We start from the raw sequence: 19,735 nt of genomic DNA, 5'->3' as shown, positions 1-19,735 counted from the left end.
GGAGGGCGGACCAGAGAAAGGACACACACCCACACACACACTAGGTGGGAGTGGAGAGAGACAGAAGCCGGAGAGCTAAGGAGCATTTCAATAACTGAAAGGTAATATTACACTCTACATTGTATTGCATACTTTTAAATATATTTTGGATTGACGATACATTTGACATTATTACTTCAAAGTTCTGTGGCTTGGGGAGGAGTTTCTTTGTTCCTGAACTCTTTCATAATTTTCTGCTATTTGTGGTGTCACCAGTAATGCCTCTTCCATTACAGTATGTCTCAAACAGACACAAACAACGATTCAGACATGAGCCTCCAGGTTTGTGACTGTGGCTGGTCCAATGTTACAACCTATAATGAACTGAAAATACACCAGACGGAGATGGGATGCAAGCCAAAGGGTGTGAAGGTTGATGAGAGTAAACAGGACCTAAAGCTGGTTGTCTACACCCCTTTAAATACTGGTGAGTTGTGCACAAAGATTATTGCGTACGCGTTGTGTTCATTCTAGTTCACTCTGTCTTACATTACTTTTTCAGTATTTAGTCTTAATTTCACCTAACATTTTATAGAATAGTAGCTTGTTGTAGAAACTCTACATTGTACAGGAACATTTTTCTCACTCATACACAGACTGTACAGTCTATGCTCTTACAGTAGAACACAATCCTCTTGGGTGGAAAAAGAGTTCTGAAATCCAACATGTCAGCCACTGAAGAAATCATTAAATTACTTGAATACAATGACAATCTGCATCTATAATTTTTCATTTTCTTAATGGGTTAGCAGAAAACAGAAACAATACTAGTAAGAATTAAAAAATTGCACAATATATGTAAGCAGTGTACATATTGTCTATTAGAGTAGGTTGATAAGATGTGCTGATATCTTGATGAAGATATGCTGATATCTTGCTGATATTTCGTACATTTATAATATATAACGTATATTTCGTTCGGTTATGTACTTATAGCATAAAGCACATGTATGTTAAACATAAGTTACTCAGTTGACAAATGACAATTTAAAGCATGACTATGCAACGTTTGAAAGAAAGAACTAACACATTGTTCCTCTTACAAATGATAAGTTGAATTAAGCAATAATTGCAAGCTTGTTTAATTCAATACACTCACAATGAAGTCAGTTCACTCATGATTTTCTTTTTATGCAGATATGGCCTCCGCTAGACCATCACCCAGCGAGACTGTCTCAATGGAGACACATCTGAAATGCTCCATCTGCATGTGTCTGTTTGTGGATCCTGTCACTACAGCTTGTGGCCACTCCTTTTGTAAGGAATGTTTGGACCGCAACTGCGAGTACAATGACAGGTTGTGCCCCCTATGCAAGCAGATTCTGAGGAGAACCCCAGAGGTGAACATCGTCCTGAGAAGCATTGCCGAACAGGTGAAAAAGACCCAGGAGGAAGACGCTAAGTACACTCTGGCGCCAGGTGAAGTGGCGTGTGACATTTGCACAGGGCGGAAGCTAAAGGCTAAGAAGTCCTGCCTTGTGTGTCTTGCCTCGTATTGTTCGACCCACCTGGAGAATCATTCTTCAACTAAAAGGTTGAAGGGCCACAAGCTGGTGGAACCTGTGGAGAACCTGGATGAGAGGGCCTGTCTGAAGCATGGACGCCCCTTGGAGCTGTACAGCAGGAAGAAAGAGAGATGCATTTGTGTACTTTGTCTGGAAGAAGATCAGGAAGAGGTTGTTCCTATTGAAGACGAATGGGTCAAAAAGAAGGTGAATGAGCATATGGAAGGCCTTATACATTTTTTAATCTAGTCTTGACAGTAGTGTACATTTACGTTAATCCATTGTGATATGTTGGACAAAATAATAGAGTTGCAAAAACACCAAAAAGACGTAACCAAATGATGACATGAGGGATGAAGTTGGGATATTGACTTGCTTTTTGTTTAATACAGGCAAAGCTTAAAAACACAAAGGGAGAGTTACAGGAGAAAATTGTGAAGAGAAAATCATGGGTGGATGAGACTAGTTCATCTCTTCAGAGCTGCAAGGTAAGTTACAAAAAATACAATCACTACTGATCCTATAGGTTGACCAGGATTGACCAGCCAATCAGATGAGTCCTCCAGGCAAGTTTCAAAACAGTAGGCTATAGCAGTTATTGGAACACCTGTACAGTGTCTCACATAAATGCTGAGCTTCAAGATTGGTTAAAATTACACCGTCAAATGTCAAATGGACAACTCTTGCTTTTCTTCCATTTTCAGGACCAGCTGGAGAATGAGTGGTGGGATATTGAGAATGTGTTCACAGCTGTGATTGCCATTGTGGAGGAAGCCCATGCGGCAGCTCATAAGCCAGTACAGGACAGGAGGGAGGTGGTGGAGAAAGAGGCAAAAGACATCCAACTGAAGTTGGAAGCTGAGATCAACAGGCTTGAGAAGACCATCTCTGAGCTGGACGATATAGCTGCACTTGACGATCACATCCTTTTCCTTCAGGTGAGAAAGATTAACCTTTTTCGACTCATATATGTTTAAAAGACGAAGAGAAAGTGTGTCTTTTGAAGAGCCACACAATGTATTTTGATCAAATTACCTCTAAATCAACGCAGCTTGTATAATTAGATCTTTGTCTCTGCATCCTGTTGGTTAATATCATCTTTCTCTCTCTTTCTCCTTGTCTCAGAGTTACCCATCTCTTCAAGACCTGAACAACCTCAAAGACTCGACGGAGGTAGACCTCGACACATCGCTGTCTTTCGGCACCATGAGAAAAACCACAACAACCATGTTGGAACAAATTCAACAGAAACTGGAGAATCTGACCTCCATTGGTAAGAGTTCAATCATGGCGGTAAATGTCAAAAGCTAAACGTTTGATCTATTGATCTAAAACTATTTCTTCACTTCACAGAGCTTCAGAGAGTTCCAAAGTTTACAGGTATGTGATTTGATCAGTTTCTTCCTGTGAATATCTTTCAAAAAACACTTTAGATCTTATAATTGTAAGATTTAAAAATTATTCATATATTATTTTGTTAATCTACAAAAATGTATTTACAATGTTTATACAGTTTACTATTTACATAGTTGTGTTTAAACAGTCATTACTTGCATATTTAGGCTACATGTTTAATTTTATTCATCAGCAGTTAAGAATCTACCTTTCCTTGCATTTTCCTGAGTCTGTTCTGCTAGCGTCTGATTGGTTAGTTCAGCTACATGTGATGGAGTAAAACAAGGAAGTGTTGTTGTTGTGGAGCTGGTGAAGTGGGAAGAACAGTAAAGCGCTGCTTAACAAAGCTATCCATCTCCATCCAGCTCTTTCTTCTTATTTAGAGTGATACAACCACCACGTTACATAATTATCTTCAACTTGTAATTAACAGTGGACGTAAAGCTGGATCCAACCACGGCGCACCGACGCCTCATTCTTTCTGATGATGGGAAAGAAGTGAAAGATGAAGGGGAGGACCAAGAAGTAGATGATGCTCCGGAGAGGTATGATCTGTTTGCCAGCATCCTGGGGCTCAACAGGTTGAACTCTGGGAAGTCGTATTGGGAGGTGGAAGTCAGCAACAAGACGGGCTGGGACCTGGGTGTGGCAAGAGGCGACGCAAACCGCAAGGGGAAACTCTCCCTGAACCCAGAGAACGGTTACTGGGTTACCGTACATTATGAAGATGATAAGTACGCAGCCCTGACAGCACCGCCAGTTCGTCTTTCCCTGAAAGATAAACCTAAGAAAGTTGGGGTGTTCGTGGACTACGAGGAAGGTCTCGTGTCCTTCTACGATGTGACGGCTCAATCTCACATCTACTCCTTTACCGAGTGTTCCTTCAGTGACGAGGTCTTCCCATATTTCAGTCCACATGTAAAACAAGATGAGAAAAACACTGATCCTTTGATTATTTGTGTTGTGAAAGATTGTGATTAGGTCATGGAAATGTTGTGAAGACTGTGTGGGTTTGGCCCAGTCAAAAAGGTTTTGTACAAAATGGAGGGGGAATTTGTGGTGAATCCTGCTCTTTGGGGCTAAATGGATGGGGAATAAATAATTAAAGGTGCCGTAGGTAGGATTGCGAAGATCCAGGACTTAGCCAAAACATTTGAACATCAACAACTTCTCAGTCCCTCCCCCCTTTCCGCTAAAGCCCAAAACTATCTCCTAAGCCCCTCCCCCCACAAGGGAGAATGAATGAGTGTGCAAGAGCAGTGATTGACACACCCCCCCTGCTGCATCTGAACAGTGAGCTGTGGATTTTTGCAAACCGCACTACAGGCTGTAGGTGGTGCCAGAGGAGCTGGATTTATTTTTTTAAATGACCTGCTTCATGTTGTTCTACTGGAACATAGGGTCAGTTTCAGCAAATATGACAGAAAGTTAGTTTTATAAGTCTTACTTACTGCACCTTTAATCAAGCAAAGTTGTGGAGAACTTTGTGGAGATCTTTTTATAACCAAGTTGTTCCCCAAACCTAAACGTACTTAACTACGTAACAAACATAGGCTACTTATTTTAACCCAAAATATTTATTTTTCTAAACCTAACCATGTAGTTTTGTTGCCTACAGAAAACAAACCAAGGTGTCCTTGTGAACACTGAAGTTTAATTTTTAAAGATAATTTTGTTTGGGGGGGCTTTTCCCTTTATTGACAGTGGATAGACTGGAAAGGGAGAGAGAGATGGGGGATGACACGCAGCAAAGGGCAGCAGGTTGGATTCGAACCTGCGCTGCTGCAGGACTCAGCCAACATGGGGCGAACTCTCTTACTGGGTGAGCCAGAGGCCGCCCCACTGAAGTTCATTTTGAAAAAATAAAATGCTTGTATGCATGTGACAAGCGAAAACGACATTTGCAATACTGGCACTAGAGGGATACGCAGAGCATCATAGTTTAAACCAGGGGTGTCAAACTCATTTTAGTTCATGGGACACATACCCCTAATTTGATCTCAAGTGGGCCAGACCAGTAAACCACTCCAGAAAGATCAGAAACATAATCTGCCACAGAGTTTCTTGTCAGCTTGATGTTGGCAAACACAGTTGCTATTCTAAGGCCATTGTAGGAACAAATTATGATGTTACGGACCTGGGAAAGAGAGGTTATATTCTGAGAATAAAACTCAGAATTTATAAGCTTAAAGTAGAAAGAACTTGGATATTCTCTGAGATTAAAGTGGTCAATTTGGAATTGGAATGAATTACTTCTCTGCAATTTTCACACTTTGCAAAGTCATCCAGTGGGCCTGATTGGACCCTATATGGCGGGCCGGTTCTGGCCCACAGGCCGTATGTTTGACACCCTTGGGTTAAAGCTTAGGTTCAGCGATCAAGCGGCTGTAGTTGATGAGTTGGGAGTATGTGTTTACCACAACTATGCCAACATTTGTAAATGCCTATGCAAATTAGTTTGTTGTTTGTTTCCTATGGTCATGGTAAATGTTAGGAAAGTTGTGCAGCCCCATAACGGTCAATTCAGTGACATTTCCAGTTACACTAGTTAATGCATGACCAAATGATGCCTCTTACAACTTGATGAATGCAATACTTATAAGACTTATGATAGATGATGCATACAATTTGTAAAAGCAAATGTGTAAAATGTACCTATATGGTAACTCTGGGAATGTTAGTAGCCTACATATGCATTTAATTACTTATTCTTGGGGGGTGGGATGCTGCATTTGCTACATTCAATGTATCCTGATTATTTACAAAATGTCCTCTTTTTTAACCTCTAAATAAAACTAAAAATATCTAAACTTTCAAATTGAATCAAGTTTTTTTTTCCTCTCCCTCTTCGTGAGGTTTTTAATCAACCACTTGAATAGTTTTTTATTGTGCAACATTTTGTTCTATGGTTGTTAACTGTTAACTGTCTATGGCTGTTGAAGCTGAGTGAAAAAGCGCGCTGTTGGCGAGTTTTTCACTTTTCTTACCCCAGAAATGAAACTGAAAGCAGAAAAAAAAGTGCGCTTCCAAACATCACAGTTGTGGAGAGCTAATGTATTTGGAGGCAACAGAACACAGAAGAGGACCAGGTTATGCAATACCTTTTGTTTTCTAAGCCATTTAACGAGCTGATAATGTGCAGAGGACAAGCCTTTTAAGTCAGCGGGTTACATAACAGGTAAGTTTGTTCAAAAATAACGGAAAAGTTGTCGATTTTGGTCTTCGTGATGTTTGCGGTGATATTAAATCAGTTTAAGTGCCACGCCCAGATTAAGAAGCCCATGGAGAGATGTCTGTTAATTGTTTTTATTCTTTTTGGTAAGTAGCCTCACCCATCATGTATTAACAGCCTTTAATTAGCTGCTTTTACCGAACTACCATGCATTGTTATAGATAATGTGATACAATCTAGTTAAAAAACGAGAAAGGAGTTGCATGTGATTTCCCCCCCCCCCACACCCCCCCTTACTTTGCACTACAAATAGTGACAAATAACTCTAAAGGTTTATGACTCATCGATGAATCATAAATGCTGACTGAGGTTTTTAGTTCAGAGGAGAGCATATCATGTTTCTTATTAAAAGGACAAATACAGTTTCCTGGTGCAGAGACAGTTGCAGTCAACGTGGTATGGGACTTGAAATAAAATTGAGAACTGTATAAAGAAATGCATTATAATGACTCTTAACAGTAAATCAGAGCAAATGAGGATGACTCAGTTATTGCTGGATAATCATTTTTACTCTTCTAGGCAAAACTTACAGATCAGGATCTCTCTCTCTCTCTCTCTCTCTCTCTCTCTCTCTCTCTCTCTCTCGTTCCCTCAAGAGAATTTATGGCAAAGTTTCTTGTAAAATTGACTGAAGTTTTTAAGTAGCTCTGCATCCAACGCCAGTAAATCATATACAAATAAAAGGCTTGTATGTCCAATCCATCTGAGGAACGCTTTCTAGTATTTGCTCTGCACAGATGGAAGTGATCCCTTGAGTATGAAAAGTACAGCAGTAGAGAGGAAGAAGCTGCAGCTGTTGGAACATGACCCTAAGCCTCTTGGTGGTGCAAATCATGATCATTTTGTCCATGCACATGCCTTTATGTCAGGGTTTCCGCAGGGGCCAAAATTTCCAAATACAAATATTAGGCCTTAAAAAGTCTTAAATACGCTGAAGTATTGTGTTCTAGGTCTTAAATATGAGTGGTGATGGTGCAGTGGATATGACACATGCCTTTGGTGTGGGAGATCTGGGTTCAATTCCCACTGTGATACGTCAACCAATTTGTCCCTGAGCAAGACACTTAACCCCCTAGTTGCTCCAGCGGTGTGAAGCCTCTGACATATATAGCAATTGTAAGTCACTTTGGATAAAAGCATCAGTTAAATGACATGTAATGTAAAATAATTTTCAACAGGTCTTAATTTTCTTACGTCCATGTAACGCTACCTCTAATGCTCATTGAAATGTTCCCGCATCGCTTTAGAATGTTTTTTTTTCTTTAATTTTGTGGGGTTGTAGTTCTTTCTGTCGCTAGTCCAAATATAATTAGCTGTATTATGACTACAAATGAGACCAACTTGCAACTTGTTTTGCAGCCAATCTAGACACCAGTGCTATAATGCCAATGGACTCTGACATCTGACTTTTTTTTTATGTTGTGATATAGGTCTTAAATTGTATTCATAATGGTCTTAAAAAGGTCTTAAAAAGTCTTAAATTTGACTTGGTGAAACCTGTAGAAACCCTGTATGTGTTAGAGCTGGGCAATATATATATATATTATATCTATATGATCGTGATATGAGTCTAGATATCATCTTGATTTTGGATATCGTAATATGGCATAAGTGTTGTCTTTTCCTGGTTTTAAAGGCTGCATTACAGTAAAGTGATGTACTTTTCTGAACTTACCAGACTGTTGTAACTGTTCTATTATTTGCCTTTACCCACTTAGTCATTATATCCACATTACTGATGATTATTTATCAAAAATCTCATTGTGTAAATATTTTGTGAAAACACCAATAATCAACACTAAAATATCGTTGTGGTATCGATATCGAGGTATTTGGTCAAAAATAGTGTGATATTTGATTTTCTCCATATCGTCCAGCCATAAATGTGTCAGAAAATAGACACTGCATTCCAAAACTCTTAAGGCCTTTTTATGGTTGTGCGTTGAATCGACGGAGTACCCCCGCAGACCCCTCTGCGTCTACGCCGGACCCTAAGCCGTAACCTGACGCGCACCTCTCGAAAATTATAACTACACGTTGCAGGGACGCACGTCCCTGACTCATTTCCTGGTTCTCCTTCTCCGTAAACAACGTGAAATCAAGGGGAGGGTTAACTTTTACTGCTCCAGATTTCCCACCGTGGTCATAAAACACAGGGGAGACACTTTGCTTCTCTATGACTCTAGAGTCGCTACTCGCTCCGAAGCTAATCGCTGTCACTCTCTCACTTCTCCTTCGCTCTATCACCCACTCCCCACACACACACACATGCTGGCTTGACGCACACACCAGCGCACAAGTATAAACATCAGGCCACTTACGTAGGCTACGGCGAGAGCTCTGCGTGGAGCCTCTGCAGGACCGTAAAAAGGCCTTAAGGTGTTCAGTTTACAACAATATAAAACAGAGAGAAGTCCTCACATTAGAGAAACTGGAGAGAGAAATTTTACTTTTATAAATGACTTAAAAGCAATGAACCAATGAAAATTTTGAGAAGCAATTGTTGCGTCTAAAATGTTGTCGCTTCTACTTCTAAATCTGTAGAATGCATAAACAAAAAAATCCCATCTTTGACGGATAAAAATGTGCATTTAACTTTTTCAGATACTCAACAAACCAGACATGAGCCTCCAGGTTTGTCACTGCGGCTGGTCCAAAGTAACGACCTACCACGGCCTGAGAACCCACCAGGGGAAGATGGGATGCACACCGAGGGGTGTGAAGGTGGAAGAGAGTGAACAGCAGTACATGTGGGGACATATTGAACTCACAAACAATCAAAAGGACTTTGAGCTGGATCTCTACACTTCTATCGAGACTGGTGAGTTTTGCACAAAGTTTCCCCCGATACATGTTATGTTCATTTCAGTGCACTTTAAACTAAAGACTTTTATTTTCACCTAATAAAAAATGTGATCGAAATCAACTCTTTGATTATGTCTCAAACAGACACAACAGACTACTATTCACACATGAGCCTCCAGATTTGTCAGTGTGGCTGGTCCAAAGTTACAACTTACCATGGCCTGAGAACCCACCAAGGCATGATGGGATGCACGCCAAAGGGTGTGAAGGTTGAAGCGAATGAACAGCAGTACATGTGGGGACATGTGGGACACACAGACAATCAAAAAGACTTCAGGCTGGATGGCTACACTTCTATCAAGACTGGTGAGTTTTGCACAGATATTCTTGAGTACATGTGTGATTCCAGTGCACTCTAAACTGACTTATATTCACCTTAAATCTTCCAATAATAGATGTGATCAAAAAAATAAACTCTCCAATTATGTCTCAAAAAGAAGCAGCAGACGACTATTCAGATGTGAGCTTCCAGGTTTGTCACTGTGGCTGGTCCAAAGTTACGACCTACCACGGCCTGAGAATCCACCAGGGGAAGATGGGATGTACGCCGAAGAAAACGAGGATCCCAAAGACAGAGCAGTGCGACTGGAACAATCAGTGGGAAGAAGTGGGTCAAAGGAAACATCAGCCAGCTAAGAGAACGACTGTCAAGAAGGAGGTATACATTCTTGAGGGATACTGTATATGGGCAACCAGTCAAAGTTCAGTTAGAAAAGTAATATGTTGAGCAGTGCTAGATCATTATTGTGGCAAACAATATCAAAGTACATTGAACTTTCCACCTTAACCTGACAGAATGCGCCATTGCGGCCAAGCACCAACAGCCGTACCATCTCTGCTGAAAAAACAGGCCCGATCAAGGTGGAAAACAAATCATGTATGTACAGGATTATAGTTCAGTCAATACAATATTTTGCATAACAATCTGAACAATTAAACATCTGAGATAGAGAATGATTATATTCTGTCACTACAGCTTTTGCAACTCCACAACGCTCTTCCCAAAGAGCCACGCACCCAAAGGCAGGCCATCAGCTGCAGGGTTCCTCCACCCATCCACAGGTAAAACTTCATGAACATCTCAAATTCTCTGAATGATAAGTGTCAAAGTATGAACAATATTAGTATAGTATTTTGATACTATACTAGTAATTGTTAGTGACCTTTCGCCTTTATTAGAGAACCGATTGTAGAGCCGTGACAGGATATTGGAGCCATACTGACTCTGGAACAGCAGACGCATTTAACAAGGAGCCCAAAACACGTACGTATGATTATAATTAATCAAAACCAGATTTTCTGAAAAATAAAGCAGCTGAGACACAGACTGATTCTTTCTCTACAGCGACTCTACCACGCTCTTCCCAAAGAGCCTCGAACTCAATGGCAGGCCATCAGATGCAGGATTCCTTCACCCATCCACGAGTAAAACATCTATATGAATAGCTCACATTCTCTGAAATCGACGTGACTACGTATGAAAAATAAGATGAAACTAACATCTTTCAGGTGATTGGAGCAGACAGGGAGCATCCAACACCAACATACCCGGTTCCAGTAGTCAGACCGAAGAAGAAAGACAGGAAGGACCAAACATTATCACAGGTACTTAACTGTTTGGTTTAAAGCTTTAGTGCGTAACGTTTTGATATTAATAAACGTCCGTTACATTCAAGCCATTGAGCCAATGAGTTGCTACCAAGCTAATTAAGACTATCAGCTCCATAACTCCCTCTGTATTTTGTGCACAGAAACTCGAGTGAAGGGGTGGGGGATAGATCACGGAATACACGCAATAACGGAAGGCTTGTATCATGTGAACGTGCCGACAGTAGATTTACTTAGAATTCCTCTTGGGGAGACAGAAACTACGCACTGTAGCTTTAAACCCACTATTTTAAATACGATTTTAGTTTTTTTAAGGCTTTTTTTTTTTTTTTCTTGATTAGAAATCAGACCGTAGAGAGATGTCAGGGAATTGGAGCATCAACAGTTGTACCGACTCTGCAACAGTAGCCACAATCAAGGAGGAGCCCAAGTCACGTACGTACAGGATTATAATTCAGTCAAAACTAGATTTTGTGTAACAATCTGAAAAAAAAAGCAGCTAAGGCTGAGACTGACCATCTGCTTTCACCACAGCTTTAGCAATTCCACAGCAGTCTTTCCATACAGCCTCAAACTCAGAGCTGCAGGATTTCTCCACTGGTGTGCAGGTAAAGCAGATTTTGTTGAAATTCTGTGAAATTAAACCAAGTTTGTTTTTAGCTGTTTTATTCTTTGTATTTACCTTACCTTAGTTTATTGTTTAATTGCTGAGTGTTAACAATGTAAATGGAATTTACATTGGGGCTACACAATATATCGCTTTTTTATTGAGTCATCCAGACGCAATGATAAACGCATCAGGAAAGACTACGATATTGCACCCAGGTGCTGGTGCCTTTTGTGTTCAGTTCAATGTTTCTAAAAACAATATTGAAAATAATTTCCTTTATTTTCTTTCATTCAACATGCAGTGTGTTGTATTATCTGTTAATTCATTGCAAGTAATTGCGATATTTAACAACATTATGGCATATTTTCCTCATATGGTGTAGCCCTAATTTACATCTTATCTTTCAGGTCAATAGATCGTTCGGGGAGTTTCCAACTGTCCCACGGATAACAGTAGTCCGACCTAAGGAGAGGGATCACACATTATCACAGGTACTAGACCGTTTTTTTCCTTAACATTTTGTTGATTGTGATATGCACCACTGTTTTAATGGGCTAAATGGATTCCATCAGTATTCTATTAGTAGTGCTTGACATCTTCCAGGTGAAGAGTTTGGTCAGAAAGCGTCCAACCACCACAGACCCAGCAACAGTAGTCCGACCTAAAGGGAGAGTATCCAACATTGGCACAGGTACTAAACTCTTAAGTGTTTAAGACTCTATAATTCATTTTTAAAGTTTCCAGGTGCAGGATGGGAAAGCTTGGAGTCAGGTTAGTACTTTATGTGAACTCAGTTTATTTACAACCACTTATGAGTTTTTGTAGACCTTGTTGTGACAGATGCATAATTTCTGACTTCACTTACAGTGTTTTGTAACTTTTACCCAATATTCAATGCCAACAGATTTGACCCTACTCAGGAGATGTTTCCCTGTACTGTATGTCACCTTAATATTTGCGTAGGATAAAAGCAATTTGGCACAAGCCTAGTACAGCAGAAGTACTTCTATTGTATTGTTTTTTACAAGTAGACCGACAAGCAGGGTTTTTCCTGTCACAGAATGGGCCATTGGGGGGGGCACTACACACTGCAGTAAGCATGATCGGTCCTCGTGCAGTAAAAGCAATGAGTCTGTGTTACCTAATTTGACAAACATCTATGCATTTTCCTGTTATTTCTGACAATTTGATAAACAAAAAGGTATATTATGCTTGAGTCAATATAACCCCAATTAACAAAACTGCTTAATAAAAGAATATTATTTAAATAAATCACCGGGAGAGTCCGGTACAGCCCGACTCTGGAGATAAAACTGAGATTACCTCTCATATTCAAGTTTGTGTTCGGCTTGTTCGACGGTTGTTTGGTAAATTGCTCTTAAACACAGAGAGGATCAATTCTTGTTATTGGGGCTGGCTAAAACATCTTTGGGGGACGCCAAAAATTCCTCTATGCATGTAAAACCCTTACAAGTACTCACTTCACTTTTACAACCTTTAGACACATTTGGATAACCTAAACCTGCATGTGAGCATTGACTCTGCAACAGCAGCCACAATCAAGGAGGAGCCCAAATCACTTACTTACAGGATTATAATTCAGTCAAAACTAGATTTTGGACCCTATCTTGCACCCGGCGCAGTGCAAAGCCCGACGCAAGTGTCTGTGCTAGTTTAAGACCGACGCAGTTGTCAATTTCCCGCCCAGCGCCCACATCGTTTAAATAGCAAATGCACCTACGCCCATCTGTGCGCCCATGGTCTTACAGGGAGGTGTGTTCAGGTGAATTCTTGGCATATTGCTATCTTGAGGCAGTGGGAAGTGATCGTGCCATTGACCAAGAAAAACCTGGTCTAAAGTCAATAACACAGCATTTCATTGTTATTTTAACAGTGCATTAGTAAAATGCGCCTAGGCTTGTGCACAGCACGAAAATACACTATGCGTGTTACACACACAGGGACGCGTAGCAACACAAAAACATGCTACAGATTAATAATAAAAATCTTACGGTGCAAATCCGCCATCATAATAGCAATGCGCCAAGGTCCAAACGTGCCTGGATTTTAAAGGGAATGGGAGATGACACTTTGATTGGTTTATTGCATGTTACGCCCGAAACACACCTATGAATTAATTAAGACAGTAAGTACAACCCTTTTGAACTATGCCCCCGGCGCACAGACCCTTTTTTTCCGCCCTTAAACTAGCAAAAGTGGATTCGGACACGCCCTAAACGCACCTGCGCCAGGCGCTTCACGCCGTGAGCTTAGATCGTTAAAATAGTGCCCAATGTGTGACAATCTGAAAAATAAAGCAGCAAAGGCTGAGACTGACCATCTCCTTTTATTACAGCTTTTACAACTCCACAACAGTCTTTCCAAACAGGGACAAACTCAAAAGCAGGCCATCGGCTGCAGGATTTCTTCACTGGTGTGCAGGTAAAGAAGATTTGTTGGTATTCTCTGACTGTGAACATAAACAAATGAAATACTTTCCTTTCTTTTATGTAAATAGCATTAACTTTTTTTTTTTAAAGCTGAATAGATCAGTAGGGGAGTTTCCAAGATCTTCACCTCTGGCCACAGTAGTGCAGCCTGAGGAGAAGGACAGGAAGGATCACTCACTATCACAGGTATCACACTATGATAATCAAGCCATTTACTGTTTAAGAGCCTCTATTACAATTTCCAGTTGCTGGGTGGGGCGTTCTGTGATTGCAACATCTCTACATTGTCCTCACTTCAAGCTCAAATATAGCATATGAGAAAGAAAGCATATTAAAAACAGCTAATGAGCATTTTTAGACCTACCTGTGACAGACACATCCCGCACCTTTTGCTTCGCCTTCAGCATGTACGTGTGTGTGTGTGTTTGTTTGTGTGTTTTCATTTAAGGCAAGGCAAGAGGGATTTCAATCTGAATTACCGTGGAAAATTCAGATGAGAAAAGAAAAGTTTAGTGAAATCAGACCAGCGGAGAGAGCCTGCGAGGTAAACAGCAGCTTTATTTTTTCACTTTGGATTGGCAGTTTGATAAATATATATATATATATATATATATATATTTATAAAAAAAAAAACATAAGTGTAAAGGAATTTGTCATGAAAATGCTGAACCATGTCAAATCACCTGGAAAAGACTTTATAACACATGTGTTGTACTTTGAAGTGAAATGACTGAAATGATTCCACATTTTTTTGACAGAGTGCCCCAGATTCAAAATGTTCCAACATCCAAACGAATTCTGCAGCAGCGGAGGCCACGAAAAAGAAGGACCCCGAATCCTGTATGTATGCAGTAGTATGGTTTCTTCAGTTGTTCTTGTTCTTTGCTAAATAATCCTGCTGTCTTCTTTCTCTACAGCGTGTGAGACTGCACAGCCTGATTTCTCCACTGGCATGAAGGTACCTGTACAGCAGAATCTTGTCTCATTTGAATGTCCTGTGAAGCAAAACTAATTTCACCACAAAGGTTATGATGTCATCATTTAGGCCCAGCTTGCATTGAGTGTTTAACATATTTCAGTTGAAGGAACTGGTCCGGATGTTTTCAGCCACCACAACCCAGGAAACAGTAGTCCGACCAAAGAAGGAACACAGAGAGGAAATCTTATTTTTCCCCTCACTGAGGTGCCAGATTTGCTAAAATACAGAAAAAGATCAATGTAATGTTGCATTTTCCGGTTTAATTTTTTTGTAGTCTATATCCACAACATTCCACTTCCGGGATTGCTCTGTTCCCGCTGGAAATTCCATAAAATCTCACTCTTTTAGGCCGGATGTCGCTACCTTGCGCTTTCTTAATGTAATTATTAACTCCAGTGGATTTATGAGGACTATGGTTAACTGCTCCTCAGATCTCTGCAGGGTAAATCCAGACAGCTAGCTAGACTATCTGTCCAACCTGAGTTTTCTCTTGCACGACTAAAACAACTTTTGAATGTGCATGTTCCACCAAAACAAGTTCCTTCCTGAGGCTGTTTTGCAGTGGCACTGTGGCTGTGTCCGGTGCTTAGCGATTGTGATTGGTTTAAAGAAATGCCAATAAACTAGAGTATGTTTTTCTCCCATCTCGGAATGTGGACTTGCCAGACCAAGGTCTAGCAATGCAAGACTACATTTTTTTGTGACCTTGTTTCTGTGCTGTAATGTGCTACCTTTCATACAGTAGCATTATTTATTATCATATGTTATCATGTTGGTGTATATTTATTGGATATGTGAGTGCTTAATATCTTTCAGGTGAAGCTATTAGCTCAGAAGCTTTCAGCAGGCACCACAGCCCAGATAACAGAAGTCCAGCCAAAGGAGAAAGAAAGGGAGGATCCAAAACTACCACATGTACAGTACTAGTGCCTCTGTCAGGGCTGTCACCATTTAAAATCGAATCGATCGAAAATCGATCAAAATTAGTTTTCGACTATTTGGACAAAAATCAAAAGCAGGCTCAGTGATTCCCCCAGTATTCTTTTCTCTCTCCACCCACGCTTACTTGCACCACAATAAATTAAATAATCTAGAAAATAATCAGCAGGTTAATCGCTGAAAATAATTATTAGTTGCAGCCATAGAATATATATATAAAATAATACAAAATAATAAATGTCTGTGCAGCTGAATACACAAATTCATGTTTGGACATTTTGTACCAAATGCCTCAAATATTATAACCCTTCCACCTTTCTCTGACAGAATGTACCAGACACCAGAAGTGCCACCACCCAAATGAATCCTGCATCAGGAGAAGCCACAACTGAGGATCCTAAAATAGATTCATCCACTGGCACAAAGGTACAGTTTAATTTTGACTTGCTGGAATGTCTTGCCTGTAGATCAAATCTACTTCTTAAAAGACATTCAGCCTAGTACACCTTTTTCATACTTTGCTTTTGCCCATTTGTTTCTGATATTTGCCCCTTTTATTATATTACAGCATGTAAACCAAAGTGTTACATGCACACTTTGGTTTAATGTTTCTTCACTGCACTCTTAAGAATAAGCAAAGGTCTTTCGGTTTTCATTACTTTTTACTTTCATTGGTGTACAGCTTGCATTGAGCGTGAAAGAACTGGCCCGGATGTTTTCAGCTACAACAAGTGAGGAAACAGCAGTCCGAGTAAAGGGGAAACACAGAGAGGAAAAACTGTCACAGGTTAGAGCCTCTATAAAACACATTACTGAGGTAGGTCACTAGAAAGTAGGAAACATAATACACCATGGGATTTAATTCAGAATGAACTATGTAATTCTGTTGACCACTAAAAGTCAGTCACACGCAGGCCAACTTAACTTTATCTTATGCCAATATGTTCATGTGATAATGTGATAATTCAAGTAATAGCTAATGTGTTACTTGGTTATTATGATGTTTCCAGGTGGTTGCTGAGATGTTAGTAGAGGGGTGTTTGCATGGGTGTTTGACGAGGTAACTAGATGGTTGCTAGGATCATTAATTAGTTGGATACTTACTTACTTATTTTTAATTTCAGGTGAAACTATTTGCTCAGAAGCTTTCAGCTACCACAGCCCAGGAGACAGCAGTCCACCCAAAGGAAAAAGACAAGGAGGTCCAAAACCTAACACAGGTACAGCACCAGTGCCTCTTTAGTTCTGTTTATAGCTACTATTTCATTTCCTAGGATGGCAAAGGTATGGGGAAGGCATGACCAACCCTACTCCCCCTCTGATTGGCTAGTACGCATTGTCTTTGTTGGTTTGGTCAGTTAGGTTTAGGCAAGAGGAGTGGGATTGGTTAGGGTCAGGGTAAGAATGTTAGGGTCAGCCAATCGGAGGCAGAGTAAGGCAGAGTAGAGCTGGGCAGGCCTTCGCCATCCTGGGGAAAAAACACTCGCCTACAGTACAATGTTACTCGAGGGATGGCAATGTCGGTTTTGTTGTCATGCTACTGGTATCACTCAGACATTACTATAACCTGCCCATAAAAACTATATATCCAATTAGGATAGCAATTTTTCCAATATAACTATTAAAAACTAATAAACCATAGGCAGATATATTTCAACATCATGTGATTGTATGGGTGACATACCATACTCAAAAGCCTTTCTATTTAAAATAAATCAAGGTAAGGCCAGACAGAAATGCAGCTGACACAGCTGTAAAGGACAAAATCCAGACGAGAGAACAAAAGGTGGCTCAAGGAAGATCATCTGTAAGAGCCCGTAAAGTAAGCTGCAAGATTTTGAACTTCTACGTTTTTATTTTCTCCCAAATATGACTTGATACCTAAATCAAAGCACTATGTTGGCCTTTTCAGGGCAGCTCAGAAGCTGAGTGGCTGGAGATCACCAGTGTCTTCTCAGAAGTGGTGAGAGTTGCAGAGGATGCGAAGCAGAAGTCCCCTGACCTTTCATTGTCTACTCTGAGAACTACAACATCAACCATGATGAAAAAAATTCAACAGAATCTGGAGAAACTCTCCGCTATTGGCGAGTCCATGCGTTTACCAATCGTTACATCTGATTTGTCTTGTATTTTGTGTTCCAATAGTTGTAATTTACAGTCACTAATTAAATAACAAAATAATGTATGTTTCCCAACAGAAATTAAATGGATTTCTAAGTTTGCAGGTGCGTATTTCAAATTGTAAAAAACTAAAAATGTATTCTTCAAGTTCTAGAGACATTGAAGAAAGTGTTCTTAGCACATAGCTTATGTTATATTTCTATATATGTATTGTATTATGTTTGCAAAGTATCTGTCAAAGGGCTAACATCATCATCAAATGGGCTAACAGTTTGCAACCAAATAAACCAACAATAATATAAAAAATAACACTGGGTCAGCCCATTGTTTTGGGTTTGATTGGTGACCCAGTGGTCTGCTACATGGACAAATTTATCCTAGTACTTCTTCTCCGCTGTAATCCATTATACAATATGTGGAACTGAATCTTCTGCACAGTTATGTAATTGTTGTATTGTTTTCATCTTAACTGCAGTGGATGTAAAGCTGGATCCAACCACCGCACACAGGTGCCTTGTTTCTGTTGATGGGAAGAAAGTGAGTAGCGGAGGAGAGAACCAGGATGCTCCAGGGAGCTTTGGCAGCGTCCTGGGCCTCAACAGGTTGACCTCTGGGAATTCGTACTGGGAGGTTGTTGTCAGCAACAAGACGGGATGGAATCTGGGCGTGGCGAGAGGCGTGGCGAGAGGCGTGGCGAGAGGCGGTGCAAACCGCGAGGGGAAGCTCTCGCTGAAACCAGATAACGGTTACTGGGTTACCGAACATTATGAAAACAAGTACACAGCCCTGGCAGCTACACCAGTTTGTCTTTCCCTGAAAGAGAAACCACAAAAGGTGGGAGTGTTTGTGGATTACGAGGAAAGTCTCGTGTCCTTCTACGATGTGACGGCTCAATCTCACATCTACTCCTTTACTGAGTGTTGGTTCACTGGAGAGATCTACCCCTATTTCAGTTTGCACCTTAAAGGAGACGGTCAAAGTGCTAACTCTCTGATTATCTCAACTGTAAAAGACTAGTAATTATGTATGTTATTATAAGGTTGTGTGTGGACATCCTTTTACTTTTTTTATTGTCAATGTTAGTGTTTTATTTTAGGGTTGATGTTAGCATTTTCGTAAAAGCTTTGTTGACAGACACAAGAGACAGATGAAAAGCCAAAATCAAAGCAGCAGCGTACCAGATATCCTGTCTTAACCACGGATGTATTAGGACTGGAACCAGTGTTTGAGGCCGAGCTCTGTGCACTAGAGCCCTCCGCCGGCCGAGCTGGCAACTTCAGGTTTAGCGCTCCACTCACTTGAATGGGGATTAAATGATTTAACCGTGCAGCTCAATCAATTTGCTTTAAAGTCCAGCACCCTTTCTGGTGGCCTAGTCTTTACAAGCTCCAAAAGACTGGATCCTACATTTCCTATAATGCAACTGGCTAAGAAACAAAGAAATTAGTCTAAGCTAGTTGAGTTCACATTGTCTGCAATTGTTTTCTACATATCTATATTAAAAAGATATTGTTTTTGTACGGATAAGGGTTTTCTATATAATCAGCAATGTGTATGTTACTGTTAGAATAGATAAGTATTTTAGCTAAATGCTAAACTATTGTTGAGCTACATTTCAAACAGGCATTTGGCATTATCCCATGTCTTGCTAAAGATCAGTATAATGTTACAAATGTGTTACTTGGTTATTATGATGTTTACAAATGTGTATTAATGTGCATTTCATGTATGAGTGGTTGTGGGTATTGATTGTGCATATACAACTCATTTTTGACATCATCAGTCTGATCTCTAACCCCTCCACTCTCCTCTCTCGGTTGCTTGTTATGAAGGTGGAGTGGGAAGTGAAGTCCTATTAAACTAAGTACATTTACTTAAGTACCATAGTTACAGTAAGTACAGTTCTGAAGAACTCTTACTTGAGTATTTTCATTTTACGTTACTTTATACTTCGCTACAATTGAGAGGCAAATATTGTACATAGTCTGCTAC

The 19,735-nt window shown here is 40.2% G+C and overlaps 3 protein-coding genes across 4 annotated transcripts; all 3 read left to right on the top strand.

Moving 5' to 3' along the window:
- Positions 1 to 46: 46 nt before the first annotated feature.
- LOC114545801 (E3 ubiquitin-protein ligase TRIM39) lies at positions 47 to 4,108 on the top strand. Its single transcript, XM_028564332.1, has 8 exons — positions 47 to 101; positions 276 to 466; positions 1,177 to 1,751; positions 1,937 to 2,032; positions 2,249 to 2,482; positions 2,670 to 2,817; positions 2,898 to 2,924; positions 3,373 to 4,108. The coding sequence occupies exons 2-8, from the start codon at positions 277 to 279 to the stop codon at positions 3,918 to 3,920; spliced, it is 1,818 nt and encodes a 605-aa protein (XP_028420133.1). The 5' UTR covers positions 47 to 101; position 276; the 3' UTR covers positions 3,921 to 4,108.
- Positions 4,109 to 5,871: 1,763 nt separating this feature from the next.
- LOC114545376 (uncharacterized) lies at positions 5,872 to 14,903 on the top strand. Its single transcript, XM_028563649.1, has 19 exons — positions 5,872 to 6,117; positions 8,776 to 8,992; positions 9,121 to 9,342; positions 9,474 to 9,694; positions 9,832 to 9,913; positions 10,013 to 10,098; positions 10,216 to 10,300; positions 10,382 to 10,461; positions 10,546 to 10,641; positions 10,986 to 11,079; positions 11,179 to 11,252; positions 11,662 to 11,745; positions 11,858 to 11,945; positions 13,611 to 13,696; positions 13,795 to 13,890; positions 14,153 to 14,248; positions 14,463 to 14,544; positions 14,622 to 14,662; positions 14,784 to 14,903. Exons 2-19 carry the CDS (start codon positions 8,794 to 8,796, stop codon positions 14,901 to 14,903), a joined length of 1,932 nt encoding a protein of 643 aa, XP_028419450.1. The 5' UTR covers positions 5,872 to 6,117; positions 8,776 to 8,793.
- Positions 14,904 to 15,319: 416 nt separating this feature from the next.
- LOC114545713 (pyrin) lies at positions 15,320 to 19,639 on the top strand. 2 transcript variants are annotated; one of them, XM_028564169.1, is made up of 8 exons: positions 15,320 to 15,598; positions 15,950 to 16,048; positions 16,305 to 16,409; positions 16,747 to 16,842; positions 17,343 to 17,444; positions 17,535 to 17,706; positions 17,821 to 17,847; positions 18,219 to 19,639. In XM_028564169.1, the coding sequence occupies exons 2-8, from the start codon at positions 15,983 to 15,985 to the stop codon at positions 18,758 to 18,760; spliced, it is 1,110 nt and encodes a 369-aa protein (XP_028419970.1). In that variant the 5' UTR covers positions 15,320 to 15,598; positions 15,950 to 15,982; the 3' UTR covers positions 18,761 to 19,639. The 2 variants fall into 2 exon arrangements, with proteins under 2 accessions (XP_028419970.1, XP_028419969.1); XM_028564168.1 differs by lacking the exon at positions 15,320 to 15,598 and having other exon boundaries at positions 15,822 to 16,048.
- Positions 19,640 to 19,735: the final 96 nt, after the last annotated feature.

The sequence above is a fragment of the Perca flavescens genome, chromosome 19 (genome assembly GCF_004354835.1).
Source record: "Perca flavescens isolate YP-PL-M2 chromosome 19, PFLA_1.0, whole genome shotgun sequence".
Taxonomy (NCBI): domain Eukaryota; kingdom Metazoa; phylum Chordata; class Actinopteri; order Perciformes; family Percidae; genus Perca; species Perca flavescens.
Note: the sequence above shows the minus strand (reverse complement) of the source record. Positions and strands in the feature narration are given on the sequence as shown.